This window comes from Nothobranchius furzeri, chromosome 18 (assembly GCF_043380555.1).
Source record: "Nothobranchius furzeri strain GRZ-AD chromosome 18, NfurGRZ-RIMD1, whole genome shotgun sequence".
Classification (NCBI taxonomy): Eukaryota; Metazoa; Chordata; class Actinopteri; order Cyprinodontiformes; family Nothobranchiidae; genus Nothobranchius; species Nothobranchius furzeri.
The window spans coordinates 4,271,011-4,291,878 of record NC_091758.1 but is presented as its reverse complement, the minus strand read 5'-3'; the positions used below and the strand labels follow the sequence as shown (position 1 = coordinate 4,291,878).

Below are 20,868 nucleotides of genomic sequence, written 5' to 3'. Positions count from 1 at the left end.
GGAATCTATGAATTTGTGTGTGAACGAGCATCAACAGCCTTTAGGGTGGAAAAAAGCAAAAATGAGCCAGAAGTAGGCAGAAGAGAGGAGTGGGTTCAGAGGGTCACAGCAGAGACTGTTAATCCAGCCTCCGCTGCTGGTTTTACTGCTTCAGAGAGGGAGGGAGGGAGGGAGGGAGAGAGAGAGAGAGAGAGAGAGAGAGAGAGAGAGAGAGAGAGAGAGAGAGAGAGAGAGAGAGAGAGAGAGAGAGAGAGAGAGAGAGAGAGAGAGAGAGAGAGAGAGAGAGAGAGAGAGAGAGCGTGCGTGCACTACCTACTGAGGACCATTTTCACTATTTTCCCTACAATGTGAGCACATTTTTTTAAGAGAGGACATTTTTCTAACACTAACCCTTTTAAAACTTGAATATTCACAATAACCCGGTTCTGCAGGTCCTTGTAAACACCGCCAAAAACCCGGATATGCTCATAACCGGGTTTTTAAAAACCCGGTTACTACACCTGGGGTAACCCTTTTCTAACCTGAATGTTTGGTCGTGTAAACGCATATCGGGATATCCCCATCAAAGCGTGTGTTCTGCGCATGCTCTGTTCGCAAGGAATCTTGGTCTTTTGAGTAGTGAGACGTCTTGTATGCGCCAGAACTCCGGAAGTAAACAACAAGTTGGGAGCAACATGGCGAGTCGCGGCACAGCACCACACTTTCGGAGTGGCGAGGAAACTAAAGCGCAAACAAACGCGGTCGCTATCTCTTCCGAACTGGGAAACATGTTGTTGTTTTCACGGATACCGGAACGAGAATAACCGGAAATGACGCATATTGCGTCTGGACGTAGTCCATACGTCCTGACGCTACCCCAACGTCCGCATTTACATCGGGTTATGCACGTTAGAGGTAACTCTTTCTATTTATGCTTGTAAACGGGTTATTCTGATCAACTCAGAAACCCGGATGCCGACCTTAACCCGATCATAACCCGGATATTGGCTGCATGTAAACGTAGTCAATGGTGGATCCTCACAATGATGAAAGATAAATGTGTGTGTGCGCGCGTGCGTGCGTGCCTGCCGGCGAGCGTGCGTGTGTGTGTGTGTGTGTGTGTGTGTTAGTGCAGAGTACATCCGAACTTAAACATCCTCAGTCCTTACAGGTGCACTGTAAGGATGAACTAAAATTACATCCTGTGGTCAAATGTGAGTACTGCAACCAGTTTTTCTTAACAAAAAGTAACTTTCTTACTCCCAGTTCTGCTGCTAATGTCCCATTACAAATGCCGGCGCTGCAGCGTTAGGCTCGGCACAGACTTGGCAATCCCGCAGTCTCACGGATCGTAAACAAAAACTACGTCCCTCTTTGACCATTTAAAAAATTGACTACCCCTGAGAAGGAAACCTGTTTGAAGGTAACCTGCCAGCATGATTGCAACATTAGTGTTTTGCAGAGGTGTGGACTCGAGTCATTATTTTAAAGACTTATGACTTGACTCAGACTTGAACGCCAGTGACTTGCGACTTGAATCGACTTGCATCTGTTGACTTGATAATGACTTGAGCATATTGAATATTTTAACACAAAAGTGGCACGACATGGACAAAAATCATAAGTCGTTCTTCGTTCTGGGTTTGATCTTGTTCTGCTAACTGCAGCAGCACTTTGTTTATAATCAGTTTCAGTTGCACTTTCTGCTTGTTTCAGCAAATAAATGAAGCTTTAAGAAGCTTTATTTCTGGAATTTATTTATTATCGTTGTCATTAAATTGAAGTTGGACAAATGACTTGATTATGACTTGAAAATTCAAAGTTATGAACTTGGACTTGTCTTGAACTTCCACATCACTGACTTTGGACTCGACTTGGACTTGGTTGTCTTTGACTTGAACTTGAGTCAAGACTTGTGACTTATTTGTGACTTGCAAAGCAGTGACTTGGTCACACCTCTGCTGTTTTGCATTTATTTCACTGTAAAATCCTGGGAGACACAGGGAAAGTCTTAGATAAATGACCACTAGGTTTGTTTTTATCATATTTACTCAGACTGAAACAGAAAACATGAGAAATTGGATTCCCACCAAACTAATGGCCATGCTTGCCTCCTTTTCCATGTAGAATATCATATCTTAAAGCCCCAGTCACTGAAATGTTATTTTGCAGTTCCAGCAGCTGTTTTGATTTTATTGTCTGTGCTATCAAGGCTGGTGACAGTGGTGCTTTTTTTAATCTGAGTGGCTGTGATGTCATTTCTACCAAATATTAACCAGTTAAACTCATTCAGCAACAATAAAACCATAGACAATGCCTCAGTCCTGCACCAAGGCTGGAGCGCGGTAGGGACTGTGACATCTATCACATGTGCTCAGTGTGAATCTGCTTTCATCTGTGAATAGCACAGGGCGCCAGTGGCAAATAATGCTAATGCTACTCTTGGTGTTCTCTGGCAAATGTCCTGCTTGGAGTTGGGCTGTAAGCACAACCCCCAGGTTCACGTGGGGCTCTCATACCACTTATGGAGTCTGTTTCTGACCGTTTGAGCTGACACGTGTTGTTGGAGGTCATTTTGCAGGGCTCTGCCAGTGCTCCTCCTGTTCCTTGTTGCACAAAGGTGGAGGTAGTGGTCCTGGTGCTAAATTGTTGCCCTCCTACATTCTCCTCCACATCTCCTAGCACCTCCATGCTCTGGACACTACGCTGACAGACACAGCAAACTTTCTTGCCACAGCTTGCATTGATGTGTCATCCTGGATGAGCTGCACTACATGAGCCACTTGTGTGGGTTGTAGACACCGTCTCATGCCACCACTAGAGTAAATCACCACCAGTATTCAACACTGACCAAAACATCAGCCAGAAAGCAGGAACTGAGAAGTGGCCCATGATCACACCTGCAGAACGACTCCTTTATTGGGAATGTTTTGCTAATTGCCCATAACCTCCATCTGTTGTCCATTCCATTTGCACAACAGTGTCAATGTTGCTTCCTAAGTGGACAGTTTTGTCGACAGTTGTATCAGAAAAAACGAGTAGGCAAGAATCCCTTTTCCAAGCTTGCATCACATGTAGCAGAATCAGGCATCCACCTTAACTCCTCATTTGTGTCTTCTCCTCCCACCTAGTTCTCCTCTCCTATAGACCCTTTTACTACCTACGTCATCAAAAGTTACGCGCGCAGCCTGGCAACGAGAGTGACGGCTTCCTCATTCACACTCGATACTAAAACAGCGTTTTAAACCCTTTGTTTTGAAGTTCTGAGCACATAAAATGTCGGGTTGTTGCGTGTATGGATGCCAGAATCGCTTCTCTTCAAGCAGTGGACTGAAACTTTACAGAATTCTGAAGGGAGCACATCCATTTCAACAAAATCGGAGGCGTCTGTGGCTGCAGGCCATCAAAAGGGTTGATGAAAACGACTGAATACACGATCCGAAATGCTCGCGTTTGTAGCGCCCATTTTATATCAGGTAAGGTAATTATGTACTAAGATTACACCAGAAAGCTGGTTAATGTGTGTTCTATTAAATAAAGTAAGTTGCGTTTGCTGGTTTGCTTTTAAGCAGTCTATTTATTTACAGGCGAGGTGTCATTGGACTCCTCGCTAAAAAAAGAAACCTATGCTGTACTCACCCTGCCATGCAGGTACGTAGTTCTCTGGTTTGTTTACTATGACCCAAGCCTCGTACATAGCACTCTTGTGTCCTCGTCTTTGGCTAGGAAGGACTTCTGCCTTCAAGACTCAAAACTCAGAGTCTATGTGGTAATATTTTACTTTCTGTACGTGGCCACAGACAACATAGTTGTATGCATCTAACGATTTGTACGCCCGTAGCTTCTCACGTGTGTACTTACTGGGCCTCTCCACTAAAAACGTATATATATCTGGCCACTGGATATCTGGCCACGCACCTACATCTTCCACCCATTCCGTAATGCCACAGGGATCCGGGAGTCTGTTGCCATTCGTTAAAGTGAGTTTAATAGTAGAACATTCAAGATTTGCCGGTGATAACCCCGCAGCGTAGCTTGATAAAGCCTGACACAACGCCATGCTCTGTTGCCAAGCTGCGCGTGCATTCTCACTGACGTCATATTGTTTACAAACAGTAAAAGGGTCTACACTGTTCCCTAGTGGTAGACACAACAAAGTGTGATTGACTTGAAGTTGCACTGTGTAGTTTAAGTGGACATATTTACATAAATTGCTTGCCAGGATAGTGTATGGTTGTATTTTAGCAGAAATATTTTATAATATATTTGCCTGAACTCTTGCATTTCTGCTAATTTCCAGATAAATTAATTTCTAGATTTGTTTTTTGCCCATTTCATTCTTATTGCGTCGATTTGAGGAGAAATGGAGATGTTCCCTGAAAACTCCTCCTTTACATCTCTCCAAACCCCAGCTGTGCATCACAACAGGTGTTCCACCCATCGCCTCACCTGTCAGGGTTTAAAACTCGGGTTTGGGAGACAGAGCTGCAGCATGACCTTATATCTTCACCCATGAAGAACCCTTCATGCCTGCAGCACCTCTGGGTGTTGGTGGGAAGGTGAGGAGCTGAGACGGGATGGGTGGGGTCAGGTTTCTAACGGCTGCCTGGACATGCTTTCTGCGTTGATTTGCATTCAGTGTAACCGCCTCACCTGTTGACCGCTGATGGACAACAGCTGACCAGAAAGGCTCAGGGTTGAGTTCACCAGCACAAACTGTTGAAACTACATTCCTGACCGACATCAGTGAGATGTTATGAGAGTAGCTTCAGAACCACATCAGATAAAAGCTCCTCTTTAGCATTTAGAGCTCAAACTTCTACCTCTTAAAGACGAGTGGTGCAGGATCTGCAAACATTTATGCTTTGGCTTACAAATCTGATCAGACATCTAGAACATCTACAACCAGGGAGGGAAAGACCGATCCTCTTGCTCTAAGGTGAGATTTTGCTTCGATACTGACCTATTTGAACTCATCTGGATTTTGAACTGATTTAACTTTTTTAGAAACAAGTTTATAAGAAACTCGTTTTTTTTTCTAAACAAACCAAATCAAGTTGCTCTTTAGTAAAATGCAAGCTGAGCTTTCCTCTTATCTGCTGCTGTGTGGTTTCTATGGGAGTCAAATTTGAAAAATACCAAGTTGAAGAGGGCAGGGCTGTGCTTTTCTGCAGAGGGTCACGTTTTTCCTGCACGTGGTGGCCGGTTTTATTTTCCCAGCAACAACGGTTAACCTCTAGTCACGGCACGTCAGGCTGCAGCGCCGCCTCCATACAGAGGAATGTGTGTGTTTAGGGAGGCGGAGTAAGTAGTGCAACACAAAGGCCACTCCCACAACCGGCTGCTGGAGGGAAATTTAAAAAGAGGAAAAAAGAACCCCAACAGGAACAAAGTCCACGGCCCATCAAGCAAAACAAAAAAGGAAGAGCTCTTGTTGAGGGTTTCTGGGAATGCTGAGAGCAGATTCATGGATCAAATGTAGTCGTCCAACTTAAAACCAAAAGCTTAAATCATCTTTATGCTCAGCTGGGACGAGTCAGAACCAGAACCAGCTTCACCGGTCTCACACGGCACAATTCAGACAGAAGGCTCGTCTTTGTGTCACACACTGGATGTTTATTTCAGCAGCTCCCCCCATGACTGACACACACACACACACGAAAATTTAGGAATTCAATTAAAACGTTTTTTAAAAAGATGCCAAGACCATAAATCTCCTCACACTAAGCTAGACTCAGAGCAGTCACCAGGTAGGCGTTGTGTGCTTTGGTACAATAAAATCACAGCTGAGAAGGATGAGAAATGAAAACGTCTGTATTCATCTTTTACATCATTCCATTAGCCAATTTGCATTTTGAGACACTTAAACACAACAAAAACACATGATGTTAAAGTAAAACACAACTTGTCAACCATATGTCTAAAAAAACGTATCAAAAAAAGCACTATACCATTCCAAGGTATTAAAATTAAGTGCTTCAATACGAGAAACCTGCGCCTTTGCAGCTTGGTTTGGTTGGATTATTGCTGGATGGCACCGAATGTGCAGCCAATGCCATCATATAAAATAAAATAAAGTAGAACAGACAGTAGGTCCAAGTGGTTTTACTAAAACAAAAATCATCTTAATTACACCTCTGAACGCTTTCTCTTCAGGCTGAGTCTTCTGCTCGTCACACCGGCCCTCGGTTAAAATTTGCACAAACCTTCGACTTTTGTTAAATAACTTTTGAGATCTAAAAATAAAAAATTCTTTTTTCAGCGTGTGCGATCTCAAAAGCTGTTATCCCGTAGATGGGCGAGGACTCGGGCTTCAGTGAGGAGGTCACAGGTTCTTCAGGCGGGTGTACATGTCTCTTTTGCTGCGCTCCCCAGCCCAGGTGCGGCTTTTCAGGCGAAACTTCCTCAGGTCGTCCTTAAAATCTTCATGGAGCATGGGCCGGTAGGACGGGGGCTCACACTGGGACTGCACACACAACAAGAATAAGTCACACTAAAACAATGATGCTAGCATGCAGCAGCGCTACCTCCAGCCTTACAGAGACAGGGAGTCATCGCCAGGGAGAGCAACAGTTAATATGATTTACAATAAAGCAACATTGTCAGCAACACCAGCACATTGCATGGTGGCGATAGAGGCTTTAGTGATGAGTCACACAGAGGGGAGAAGACAGGACCCTGTGAGAGGTAATCAGATTATGAGGAAGCTTAAGAGCCCCACTCCTAAGCAACAATGATGCTGAAACTGAAGAAGACTCATGACGATAATTACTTGCTCAACTTGTTGCTCCACGGAAAAACTCCATAACTGGATCATGAGTCATTTTAATGTTGAAGCAGGGGCTCAGGAGAGTTTTAAACTGCTTCTTATCCTTCAGTTTCTGCTAGCTGTGATGATGCTAACACTAGCATGTATGTAAACAAAAGCAACCATTATTTACGTCTGTTTAGAGCTCAACAGGGTTTATGCCACGGACCCCTGGTCTGACGCTTCCTGACTTCTTAGCCAGTTGAATCACTTCTGGGTTGCAGCACCGTTTGTGTTGTCGATTGCGTTTTTTTAGCGATTGCGCACAACCTGCCATGGATGCCAGTCGGCAGGATTATTCAAGCCATATTTAAGACGCCACATTCAAATACAGACTATGGTTTTAAATAGCATGTGACCACTTACATCTATTGCTTTGGGTTGCTAAATGATGACAGATGCTAGACCTTTACTAGCCAAAGATGGCACAGTGTTGAAGCCACGCTAACAACGTTATCATAGAGGCGGGTTAACACCATGAGTCTTTTGTTTCTGAAATGATAACTCTCTGCTAACGTTGTTAGCACTGCTTCCTCACTGTGCTAGCAAAGAGCTAGCATAGGGCTAGGCGATATTGCCTAAAACCAACATCACGAAATATTGAGAATTTCACAAAGTTGTCCACTAGATGGGGCTGTCACATGTATTACATCGAGTCACATGACTCGAGGTGGTACAGCTCCTTAAAAGGACATGAACGTTGCTTACCTACAAACATCTTTTCATTTTCTTTTATTCCCGACTATACTGACATGATAAACCGATATTGATTAGTCGATAATACATTTTTGATTAATAGCCCAGCCCTAAGCTAGCATGTAGCATTTATCAACCCAAGCCAGAAGCTTGCCAACTTACTTTCATAGTTATGAATGTAGGCGCACATAATTTAAAACTAGGGATGCAACTATACCACTTTTTTCCAAACCGATACGACACGATACTTGGATCCGAGTACTCGCCAATATCGATACTTCTACCACACAAAAACATGTAATGAATTGGAATACAGGTTTTATTTTCTTCTCTGCTTTCAACAGGAAAAGACTGAGGTAAATAAATTAAATAAATGAATAGAAATGATCACAAAATTAAAATACTAGGTGAACAGAAATGTCAAGTTACAGTAAAGCCACTTTCAGGCAACTGCATTGTATCGGTTACTTTTACTGATACTGGCATCACTATCAGTATCGGTGCATCCCTATTTAAAGCCTTTGCCTTAATACAAGTGTGGTGTCTTACACGTGGCCTAACCGATCCTGTGTACGTAGTTGACCTTTATCATTGAAAGGTGCAGCAGTGATCGTGTACAAATGCCATGGAGAACACGAACAATAGTGTGACCCTTGTTGTCTTGTCAGGATGTCGTTCGTGGAGGAGCCACAATGCTGCACCACTGTTGACTTCAAACTGCTTGGAGCATCCACTTTCTCAAAGTTGCTTGCTGTAGCCATGCTTGCTTCTAGTGGTGCAGCCGAGGAAAAATCTCTCGGTTTGGATCGTATCACGGTTTTCAGTCATGGATCGGGTCGTTTTTCGGATCGGCAGAAAGAAAAAGAACAGAAAAAACAAAAAGCTTTGCTCTTTCTTTATATTGTAGAAAACTTGGTGCAAAAATTTCTGCTCAAAGTGCAACTTGCTAAAATCAGGAGCTACACAGAGGTGTCATTGCTGATTAATTGTTAAAATGGCTTGCCCAATGTAGATGCTCTCCGAGTGTCCCCTGCTTTCACTGGTCATCTCCTCACCTTTCTGATGCGCCGTTTATTTTTATTTAGTCCTCTTTTACAGATTTGTCCCCAACAATATTTACAGGCCTTACCACCTTTGTGACAATTGTCAGAGGCATGTTTTGCACACCACCCTTCTCCTTTCCAATGATCAGAGGTGTGTGTGTGTGTGTGTGTGTGTGCGTGTGTGTGTGTGTGCGCGCAGCACCTTAAGACTGAAAGCACGTGCTAAATTTTGGATGATTGTATCTTACAGCGCAGCCACAATGCTCCCATATGCTTAAATGATGCAGGTGGTTTAATAAGCTCCTCCTCCTTATGACCACCACTGAACCGATCCATACAGGTCACTGATCATTATTATTAACAATAATAATTTGTTGCATCCTTACTTGCCTGCTCTGATTAGCAGCACTTTGGCACAATGTCTGGCGCAAGCAAGCATGCCATATTACGTAATATTTGTAGCCGCTGTGACTTGATTTCTTCTTTCTAAAACGATGAATATTAAACTGGTTTTAAACCGATCTTAGCGCATCGTTACATCCCTGGTAAAGTTACATCACCACTAGAAGTATGGCTCCCAGCAGCTTCCACCTAAAATCTCGTTCTTCCCTTCCGGTGTTTGATTAAATGCTGCAACTTCTTCCAAAAGAACACCAGAAGCTACACGGCACCCCTCATTCGTTTTCTTCTTGTTCTTAACGTGCTGCCAGGTCAGTCACCAGGTCGTCTGGCCTGACCCAATTAGCTGCTCTTACACCTGTAATCTACCTGTGTTTATGTCGCTGCGGTCCTGCATCGTTGATACTTTAAGGTGCTCCTAAGATGTTCATCACCAATGCCAGAGACAGAAACCGGCTTCGTATTAATGCAAAACTAACCTCAAGCCCTAACAAGAGTTCCTGATGACGACAATAACCCATTTCTCAATGTAGACAACTCAGAACCCAAACGGACCTGAAAATGATGGTAGAAGTCCTTGTATCCATCCTTGAGGACGTAGAGCTCGGGGTAGTGGAGTTTGGGATACTCGTTCAGAGCGCGGTCTCGCTCCCGGATGAAGCGGCACATTCTAGGGCCACGCTCCGAGGAGAACTCGCAGTGGAAGACGATGACAACCCGTTTGTCTGGGAAGGACGGGGCAATGGGTGTCCTGAGGAGGAAGTTCTCAACCTGCTCCTCCTGATGCAGGTTCAGAGCACCCTGGAACCAATCACGCCAAAGCAAGTTTGGTAAATACAAAGCCGAATGTGAGACGCTAAATCTGTGTCAGTATTTCAAACGCTCGTCGGTTCACTTACTTTGATGTGTCCGCCTTCAAACTCGTAAGGGTAGCGACAGTCGATGACGATGATTTGCTCGACTGAATGATCAAACTGTCCGGTCAGAGCTGCGACCATCTAAACGTCATGAAACGATTATCACTGATAGCATTAAGTCTTGGCTCAGAAAGGGCTTCTATCAAAGGCTCTGCTCACCATCTCAGAGGTGATGTACTTCAGGTCCTGATGTTTGCCCTCCACGGTGGGCAGCACGAAAGGCTAAAGAAGAGGAAACACTTTTAAACCCGTTTGAGTAAGAAAACAGCCGACTCCAGTCTGCCCTACCTTAGTGAAGTCTCCTATCAGCTCATGAGAGCCGCTCTCACGGTCGAGCAGCTTCTCTATCTCTACGTGACAGAAGGACTTGGACCTTTGGAGCAGAGAAAAACTCTGGAAGGAGAAAAAAACTGACTTTAGGAGGAGAAACACGACCCATTTAGAAAGGTCCAGCGGGCCGTTGCCTACAGAACCTAGTGCACCACCCTGTGTGTATAATAAACACGGAGTCATGGCTGCAGAAATAGTGCACCATAGTGAACAGTTTACCCCAACAGACACAGCTGAGCGTCTCTGTGGACTTCTGGCACAAACGTTATAATCCTGGACTTGATTTGCTGTGTGTTTGTTTTCAAGACTCTTCGTATCGACGCTAAACGCTAATTAGCTAACAAAATCTAAATAAAGCAGTTGTGCCTTTTATTTTTATTTCAGGTGGTTTTATAAACCGTAGTGTGAAGCAGCACTCGTTGCCATGGCGTAACGGAGAAGTGCGTTGTAGAACTCTGGTGTTGAGGAACGTTTGCAGTTCCCTTCGTTAGTAGAAACCATCCCAGAAAAGATCTGGAACTACACTGGACTGGAACGTTTAAGGCTCCTTGTTTCAGACTAAAAGTGAGTTCCTGCCTGTTTTTGGACACTACTGCTGCCGTTAACGTTCATGCAAACAACAAACTCACAGATCTAGGAGACTCCGACTTTTCTTCCAGAGTGGTGACGCACGCTCCTGCCAGGCTGCGTCGTCTCTTTACCCTGATGGGGGTGTTTTCGTCAGTGGGGCAGTCGGGGCGCTTCCCAGAGGGACGGGACGCCGGACTGGGCGTGGAAGGTGAGCGAAACAGGTTCCGTGGTCGACACCGGATAACAGGCTGAAGACCCACGAGGACGGGGACAACATGCAGAGAAAAGACATCCTGTTGTTGATCTGAAGACTTGATGGATAAGTAGGGCTGCACAATATATCGAAAAATTATCGTCATCTCGATAACAGGACGTGCGATAGGCCCATCGCAAAGCACGCCAAAAACGGCGATAAATGTTGGGTCAAACATTTCCATCCGTGTCATACATCAGCTTTTTGTAAACCAGCTCTGTTTTTTACGCGGAAGTATTATTTGACCAATCAAATGTAGTCCTTCTGATATGCGCCCAATCAGATGGGTCCGTTCACGTAATACGCCCGCCCCCTACGTAGACCTTAGGATGGAAAGCAGCACCCGAACTGAGTTAGCGGCGCCGTTCCCTTGTTCGTCATGCTGGCTCAGATTAACGAACGCACTTTGTGCTGAGTTTCTGGAATCAGCGCTGCTTTCAAACGTGAACGTGAGTCCGCTCGGTGTCGTTAAGCAGCTGATAATAACCGGGCTGACTCCGACACGTGCCGGTGAACCAACCCACCTTCCTCCATGTCGCTAGTGTTCCACCGGGTGGTGGCTCCGGTTAGCTTCTAGCTAAAAGGCTACAGCACTCTCCTCCCAGTCCCACCCTGCTAAAGAGGGCCAGGAAAAGTTCCCCCACACATCAAAGTGATTTTTCATTTATGAGCGTTTATAACCTTGTTAATCAGGATAGTTGATTTGCTGCTGCACATAAACCGTCAGTCAGAAGCTCTGCTAGCCGGTTATCTTAGGAGCTAGTTCAATTTGTTAGCTTGTTACCAGAATCGGTTGCAGTTTCATCAGCTGAGCTGCTTTTTAAGATCTAGGTAAACTTGTTCAATTTGGGGTTAAAAACAAACGTTTTCACATATTTTCCACGTAGTTTTTTGCCAGTTCCTCTTCTGAAAGGTAGACAATTGTTTTTCTCTTTCCCTCAGAAAATCTTAATATTCTCCTAGTTTGGCCCAGCGCAGTTCACTTCCCAATTACAGCAACAGCCTTATGTCATAACCACATAAGTGGAGAAAATGTTCAGTAGCAATGAGAGAATTTGCTGTTGTATTTAAGTGATGTTAACCATTATTTAACATTTAAACTTATTTTCTGATATTTTTATTTATTCAGAAACCCTGGTAAGGGATGTTTTTCTGTATTTGAAGCATCAGAAAAAGTTTTATGGTGGAGGTGATGTTTTAAAGTCACTGAGAAACTGCATGCATGCAGTTTGTTGTTTTGCTGCTAATACAGTAGCAGGTGCAGCCGCTAATACAGTAGCAGGTGCAGCTGCTAATACAGTAGCAGGTGCAGCCGCTAATACAGTAGCGGGTGCAGCTGCTAATACAGTAGCGGGTGCAGCTGCTAATACAGTAGCAGGTGCAGCCGCTAATACAGTAGCAGGTGCAGCCGCTAATACAGTAGCAGGTGCAGCCGCTAATACAGTAGCAGGTGCAGCTGCTAATACAGTAGCAGGTGCTAATACAGTAGCAGGTGCTAATACAGTAGCAGGTGCTAATACAGTAGCGGGTGCAGCTGCTAATACAGTAGCGGGTGCAGCCGCTAATGCAGTAGCGGGTGCAGCCGCTAATACAGTAGCGGGTGCAGCCGCTAATGCAGTAGCGGGTGCAGCCGCTAATGCAGTAGCGGGTGCAGCCGCTAATGCAGTAGCGGGTGCAGCCGCTAATGCAGTAGCGGGTGCAGCCGCTAATGCAGTAGCGGGTGCAGCCGCTAATGCAGTAGCGGGTGCAGCCGCTAATGCAGTAGCGGGTGCAGCCGCTAATGCAGTAGCGGGTGCAGCCGCTAATGCAGTAGCGGGTGCAGCCGCTAATGCAGTAGCGGGTGCAGCCGCTAATACAGTAGCAGGTGCAGCCGCTAATACAGTAGCAGGTGCAGCCGCTAATACAGTAGCAGGTGCAGCTGCTAATACAGTAGCAGGTGCAGCTGCATGTTTTTGCAATAAAAATGTTATGTTGTAATGGAATTCATGCATTAGTTTTTGTTTGCTTTGAACCCAGAGCAGACGTCACACGCCAGACGACATCAACACTGCATACTTTAGTATTTGTTCATTTATCGTGAGTAATATTGATATCGCAATATTAAGCACTGTTATCGAATATCGCAGGTTTTCCTAATATCGTGCAGCCCTATGGATAAGTGTATGAAACATAACTCACAGAGTCTTCTGCTGTGCTGTCAGCCATCAGCGGGGCAGTGAGCAAACTCGCCATCCCTGTTGGCATCCCAGAGTCATCCTGCAGGCAGCAGAATGCTTCTGTCAGAGACCTGTTGCTGCCATATTGGTTTATGTTCAACTGTGTTTGTTGTTCTAATCCACTCCTCTCACCTCCATGTTGTCATCAAATATGTCTAAGAAGCCGTCGTCGTCGTCGTCGTCACGTAGGGAGGAGGTGAGGGAGGAGCGTCTCAGACACAAAGGGCTGGAGTTAAAGGAGTCGATCTGAGAGACTGGAGGAGGTGAGGAGAGCTGGAAAACACACACACGTCAGCCTCGTTCTGCTACCAGCTCACAAGCGTTCGACCTTCACACATGGTCATACCATTAGAGCCGGGGCCGAGTTGGGTCGCAGGGCGAAGGCGTCCTTTGGGTGGTCGCCGTTGAAGGAGCGCCCACGACTCCGTGACACAGGCTTGGAGGGTTTTTTGAATTCAAAGCCCTCCTAAAAATAAACACATGGACAGAAACAATTTTAACTCTGGAAGCAAACCCAGGTTGCTGTGAAAAGTCAAGAAAACTTATTTAAATTCACAACATAGACATTCATCATCAGCTCCAGATACAAGCACATGCAGCCGAGTCTTTTATTCTGCTATCGTCTCTTTCACACACACGTTCGTCCTGGACAGAACTCACAAAATGCAGAACCAAAAAAAATAAAAACTTCATTCAAATGATGCAATGCAATCACCGTGGCAACAGATACACTTTAAAGACTAGCCATGTTGGATTGCTTTTAGCACCCCCTAGTGTCCATTTAGTACAACCAAAAGAGAAACTATTCTCTCTGTGCGTTCGTCTTTTTATTCCTTAATCCATCAGCAATGTGTCCCCCGCCTTCATTAGATGGAAGGTAAATGTGTAAAGTTTACTAATGCTGAAAGAATTCTAACCATTTGCTACAAATCAGTAAATAAATTTTGTTTTCACAGTCTTCCATAGAAGGAAACACAGCATGCTGTCGCCCAGAGACTCGGACCCGCTCCATGTATTTTAGAACAGATTTTTATGGTTATTAGTTATGAAACTGTCAATATTTTTCAACAACTGGGCATCTTTTAGGTCATTTATTGCAACATTTTGATGGATATTTCCAGAGATTCACAGTTAAAAACAACACAACATCACTTTAAAACATGCAGACTCCAGTGCCAGGCACGTCAGCTCCATGTTTTCTAGGTCCAACCGGTGGCAGCCCGCCACTCGGAAGTTTTAAGTGCCACAACAGAGAGCAGTGGGGGTCACAGGGACATTTCATTAAACCTGCAAAGGACATTTTAGCACATACTGGCTCAAGAAAAGTATTTTAAAACATGGAATAAAGTTGCATAGTGTGGCTTTAAGCTGCTGCAGTGAACAATGAGCTAAAGCCACCAGAACTCTGGTCAATAAACACTTTCTAGAGGTTTTCCACCAAAACCATGACCCCACTGACCTCTGGCATGTTCTCCTTGTCATGCTTAGAGCTGGATGAAGCAGTCCTCTGAGAAGGTGGCTGGCCAAATATTCCATAGCGATTTGAGTCTGTCTCTTGTCCTTTCAGACACGGACTGAAGCCCAGGAGCTGGAGCTGATGTTGGGGGAGGAGAACATGAGTTGTAAAAGATTCAGTGAGTTAGTGTCTGCATAATACACAAAATGGCACTGAAGTGTGACAGTATCATCTAGCCTTCATTTTAACACCATATTCCTTTTGTGTGCAGATCAGAAAACACTTACTGGTAAGGAGTTGTTTCTTCGAATTGACCTTGTCCTAAAATGGATACAGAAGAGGGAAATGATCAAATCAACAGGTGTATGAATAATGAACAACTCCTAGAAAAAGCATGAAGAGGTTAAAGGAACATACTGGTTACACACTCGACTGGACTGCTGAATGCCCTTTTCAAACCTGGGGAGAAAAACAGAAAAAGATCAGCTACAGCAGGCGGTGCTGGACCAAGGCCAGGAAGATCGTGAAGGACCTCAGCCATCCAAATAACAGACAAAATACACAGTATGTAAATGTATAAGAATGTATGAAAAAATGAAAATATCTGTACAAAACAGCGGCTGAACAAGTATTAAATGGACATGAAAAAAAAAACATATACATATATACATGTACACATATATATATATATATACATGTACACATATATATATATATATATATGTATATACATATATATATATGTATATACATATATATACATATATGTATATGTATATATACATATATGTATATGTATATATATATATATATATATATATATATATGTATATATATACATACATATATATACATATACATATATGTATATATATGTATACATACATATATACATATATGTATATGTATATATATATATATACATACATATATATACATATACATATATATACACATATACATATATATACATATACATATATACATATATATACATATATATATATGTATATACATACATATATATATATGTTTTTTTTTTCATTTCCATTTAGTACTTGTTCAGCCGCTGTTTTGTACAGATATTTTCATTTTTTCATACATTCTTATACATTTACATACTGTGTATTTTGTTGTACAGTTACTTTATTCTCAACTTCAACTTATATATATTTTATCTTATTCCTTCCCATCTAAATTTACCTTTTATTCTAATTTGTATTGTATCGTGTATTTTGTTGTAAAGCTATTCTATTATTCAACTTTAATTCAGATATATTTTACCTTACTCTTTCCCAGTTAAATTTACCCTTCATTCTAATTCGTGGTGTACAGTTTTTTATTTTCAACTCTTAGGTCACGAGCAGTTGTGTAAGGCATTTCACTGCATTTTGTACTGTGTATGAATGTGTATGTGACAAATAAAATTTGAATTTGAATTATTGTTTATTTTAAAAAGGACACCTTGAACATGGTGAGAATAAATAAAGTCAAGAACAAAGCTCCTGTCCATCAAAATTAATCGAATCTTAAAAGTGACAAATGCTGAGCTTCTGTGGAAGCCAGAGGAAACAGTTGGATGGATGAAAGAAGAGAGGTGGTCCTTTGCCTTGGAGCCATGCACACCTGTATGCTAACTAGTGGAGCTGAGAGGCAGGGTGCTGTGCTGCTCAGTGTGTGTGTGTGTGTGTGTGTGTAGGGGGGCAGAGATCAGCTAATCTACCAGATGCCTGCTAAAGCCCCCATTCTGCAAGAGCTCTTTGTCTGCTGATGGGGGGAGCGTGTAGAACCAGAAGAGGGGAAAGCAGTTGCTGTGATTGTGCCCTCGTTTCTACAGCACCATTGCAACACCCCCCCCCCCACCCCCACCACCACCACCAAAAGAATGCTGCTTAGAAAAAGTGTGCCAAAACCCAAGAGGGGTTGGGTTTCATTAAAGCTGGAGGCAGGGCAACCTCCCCCAACCTGGAATCCTCCGAGCAACTCAACAGCTGTTGAGAATGAGGTCACCCCCCCCCCCCCCAATACTGTTGCAAAGGAAAACACATCCGGCAGCAGAGACTCGCCCAACCAGTGTTGCCAGATGTACGATAATTATCGTATGTGTACCATAATTTTGGGCTCTGTACGATCAGTAGTTTCAAAAATCCTCAAATGTACGATAATTTCACATTGCACCTAGTAACACCGTCTTTTGCTGTGGCTTTCCCAAGTCAATTACATAATTTTAAACTGTTCTGAAGTCAGATTTCACCTCGGTGCTTACAGGTTTATGCTATTGTGTCTATTACAAAAACTGACTGGATCTGTACAATAAATAGCCCAATCACATCGATAGGGCCTACTCTCGCGAGAAACTGTACGGTTAAATAATGTGGCAGTGGCCCGCCAGTTTTTGCTGTTTGCCCGCGAGCGCGCCGAGTTAAGTCTAAGCTAGGAGGACAGAGCGACGAGACAATGGCTTGTAATCTTAAAAGAAAAACCAGAGAAGGGACGGGTGAAGGTAAAGCAAAGCAACACCAGACAATAGGACAGCGCAAATGTGCATGTTGTGTCAATGCGTGGAGGTCGGAGTGGTGCCGACACACTCTGCACATTTATAGGCATTATATTACTGGTTTTAAAGATGTTTAATTAAACAGGGCAATATAAAACACCTTCTTTGTTATATTATATTGGAGTGAGAAGTCGTTTATAGAACGTTATTATCATATTTATAATGTACGATAATTTGTACTGAAAAACGATAATTTAGGCCTCTCTGTACGATATTGTGGGATTTTGGATCTGGCAACACTGCGCCCAACTGTGAGCTGAGGGGCCACCCAGGACTGGGCAGCAGATAACGCTGAGCTCAACAAGCTCTTACCAAGGCTCTCAGACAGTTTCTGTACTCGTGGGATCATCGTCAACTACAGACTCGTCTTTGGAGGAAGTGATGCTCAGAAAGATGCTTTTACGCTTCTCTCAACATAGAGTCGACAGAAACAATAATGCTGTGGAAGAGAAATGGAGCGTGGCTAAAGCAGAGCACACAGAGGCAGTTTAGAAGGGCGAGGAGAATGAAAACGGTCAGAAGGTGGTTAGTAATGGCAGGAAGAGAACATCTCAACACTTACACATCTTCCACTTCTCCATCCACGGGGCTGGGGAGATCCAGACCAAGGCCTGAAGAACAAATGGAAATCTCAAAATATATGCAAGAACCAAAGAGTACCAATCAGCTTAAAAACGGGTGATGGAAAAATACCAAAAGCTTTCTGCTGCCCAGTTAATCACACATGAATGTACTGATGTAGATGTGAAGCATCCTATTAACACAGGAATTCACGCATGGCACACAAAAAACGAGCTCACCAGCATCAGAGGAGGCATCAGAGGCAAAAGAGGGGACCTTCTCAAGGGGGGGAGACTTTCTTCTCTTAGGAGTGTCGTACTGGCTGCGATTAAAAACATTAACTCATGTAAACATTGTGTATAAAAAGGTTAACATTGGTAGGAAGAAGAAATAGGTTCAAGTAACCCACAAACTTCATACAGTACCTCCCAAGTCCGGCTAAATTGTTCATGTCCAGAGCCAAGTTGGTGACCGGAGACAGAACCGCCGCCGGCCCGGGCGAGAACAAAGTCCTACAGTGCGCGCTCGAGCCGCTCACGTCGGGCAAAGTGAGTGAGGAAAGGCCGTGGATCCCGTCAGGCCTGCGTTTAAATGCGGCGCTAACCGGACTAGTGCTGCCAAAACGGGACTCCATCGTTACTGCGATCCAATCTGGAAGACCTGGAGACGATAGCACTTCGTGATGGATTTAATCTGAGCTGTGAAGCAGATAAAGCCAAATAGCAACACAGTAAAAACGTCACGCGAACCCGGAAGCTAACCAGCGAGGTAGCAGCAAATTAAGAAAACATGTCCAAAAATATGATCCGAAGCACCGACTTTAGGTGACTCGGTAGCTCCGTTTGGAGTCAAATACTCATTCGGCCTTGTGAAAAGACTAGAGCCACATAACTGCTGTTATTGTCAGAGCAGCAGCACTCAGCTTCAGCTCACCCTGACAGCTTCTGCTCTCTGAGAAGAACGAGAGAGGCTGTTCACGTTAATGTTCAAAATAAAAGCCAAGGAGCGGCAACTTTTCAGCCAATCAGAAGCGTTGTTACACCTGAATAACCAATCAACGCCCGAGGCGACTCTCCATTGTTCTCACCGGATAGAGAGGAGAGAGGATGTGACCTAACCATCCTCTTAGTCTCCATAAACATGTCTGATCATATTTTAGTCTGCATTTTAAGTCTTTCTTAAGTCAAATCATTAATGATATAATTTATGAATACATTCCTACGCATCATGTAATAGGAGTGGACATGACACCAGCATATTTTCACCAAAACTGCATTGTTTACCTTCACATTTAATGATGCAGTCACTCTGCAAATGTTTAACTAAAACACTCAGATTCTATCAATCTGGCATGAAAACTTTAGTCAAGCCACTGAACATCTAGCCTGGCAGCCAGTCAGCCCCATGCTTCCTTATGGAGGCGTTAGTTCTGTGTGTAGAATTAAACAGAGGATGTCTGGCAGGCCAAGCCACTGAACATTAGCCTAGTGAACTAGACCAAATTCTTGCTTTGCAAAGAATGGTCTAGGCATGCTCCATTGGAACCTCAGCAGCTCCTACCAGGACTCTGGCTAGCCAATCACAGCTCTCTAGAGGGGTTTCAAACACATAAAGAGCTGTGATTGGTCCATAATGGTGGGCCAATCATAGTGCTCTATCTGCTTAGTGAACAAATCACAGAGCTTTATCGCTTTGTGGGCCAATCAGGGCACTCTATATGCCTGGTGGGTGGGATGATGCAACAGAGTGAAACAAGAGTATGTCACATTCATTGTCCAATGGAATGTGGAGATCATTTGAAAGACAACGGTAGAACCCGCCCCACAACCGAGAGCCGTCAATGGAGCATGGCCAGACTAAATAATACATTTATTTAGTCTGGCTTGCCAGGCTAACTGAACATCACTTGTTCACAATCAATCAGATAACCACTGCCTTTATATTGGATTGCTTTTTTAAATGAACTGATTAATCCAACCTTTCACAGTGGCCTAGTGGTAGAGTGTCCGCCCTGAGACTGGGAGATCAGGGTTCAATTCCAGGTCGGGTCATACCAAACACTTTGAAAAAATGGGACCTGATGCCTCCCTGCTTGACACTCAGCATTAAGGGGTTGGATTGGGGGGTTAAACCACCAAATGGTTCCCGAGCGCGGCCGTGTCTGCAGCTCACCACTCCCCCAGGGGATGGGTCAAATGCGGAGAACAAATTTTGCACACACACCTGTGTGTGTGACAACTAATGGGACTTTAACTTTAGACCTGTCAAGAATGAATCAAACATTATTTCTTTTGAATTCCAAATGTACAATTCAATTCAATTCAAAAATACTTTATTAATCCCAGAGGGAAATTGATTTGATACATAGTTCAAAATAGCACAAAATTGGAAAAAAATACATCTAAATATTTTTGACCTACGTTTAAAGACAGCTGCTTACTTATGATGCTTTCACAGCACCACATGTTCAGCTACCGAAGATATGAACGCATCATGTAAATCTTGTACCAGTTTTGGATGTTAACTGATTATTTGTTTCCCCCAAACATTAACCCCCCCCCCCCCCAAAGAAACCCAAACAAAAGAAAACCTAGACCGAGATTAACCCTTTCACCCCAGTCAAAATGTCTAGCATCCATGGAGTAATTTTAATCTTTGCCATAGTTGGATTGTTTTGCTTCTGTCAATCCCCGTTTAAAATTATTTTTACTGTTGAGAATAAAAGCAGTTCAGCATGAAGCCTTGTTTCATGGGATAAACAAAATTTTACAAATTTCGAGCAGTAAATCATGGGATCATGTAACCAGTTTAACCAGACTATTGGCTGCCTGAGGAAAACAGAGAGCTGTTAAAACAGCTGGGGTTTGTGTGAGACTTTCTATGTGTTTATACAACTTCTCCTGCTTGATTATTGTAAAATGATCTCTTAAGAGGTCCAAACTTTCATGCACACTTCCCGCTGCAGTTAAAGCATGCAGCTCAATGCACGCAGGTCATCAGTACAAACAGGAAGGCATCGTTTCAGCAAAGCAGAGTGGGAGAGCTTCAGCTATTCATTAGTATACTTTGTCCTGCTAAAGTAG

The 20,868-nt window shown here is 43.6% G+C and overlaps 1 protein-coding gene across 1 annotated transcript; it reads right to left on the bottom strand.

Moving 5' to 3' along the window:
* Positions 1-5,574: 5,574 nt before the first annotated feature.
* Positions 5,575-18,632, bottom strand: cdc25b (cell division cycle 25B). Its single transcript, XM_015941958.3, has 15 exons — positions 18,211-18,632; positions 18,025-18,107; positions 17,787-17,835; positions 15,085-15,126; positions 14,955-14,988; positions 14,671-14,805; positions 13,558-13,677; positions 13,344-13,484; positions 13,174-13,251; positions 10,802-10,990; positions 10,131-10,235; positions 10,002-10,064; positions 9,825-9,923; positions 9,481-9,726; positions 5,575-6,445 (listed from the first exon to the last, which is right to left on the bottom strand). Exons 1-15 carry the CDS (start codon positions 18,417-18,419, stop codon positions 6,305-6,307), a joined length of 1,734 nt encoding a protein of 577 aa, XP_015797444.1. The 5' UTR covers positions 18,420-18,632; the 3' UTR covers positions 5,575-6,304.
* Positions 18,633-20,868: the final 2,236 nt, after the last annotated feature.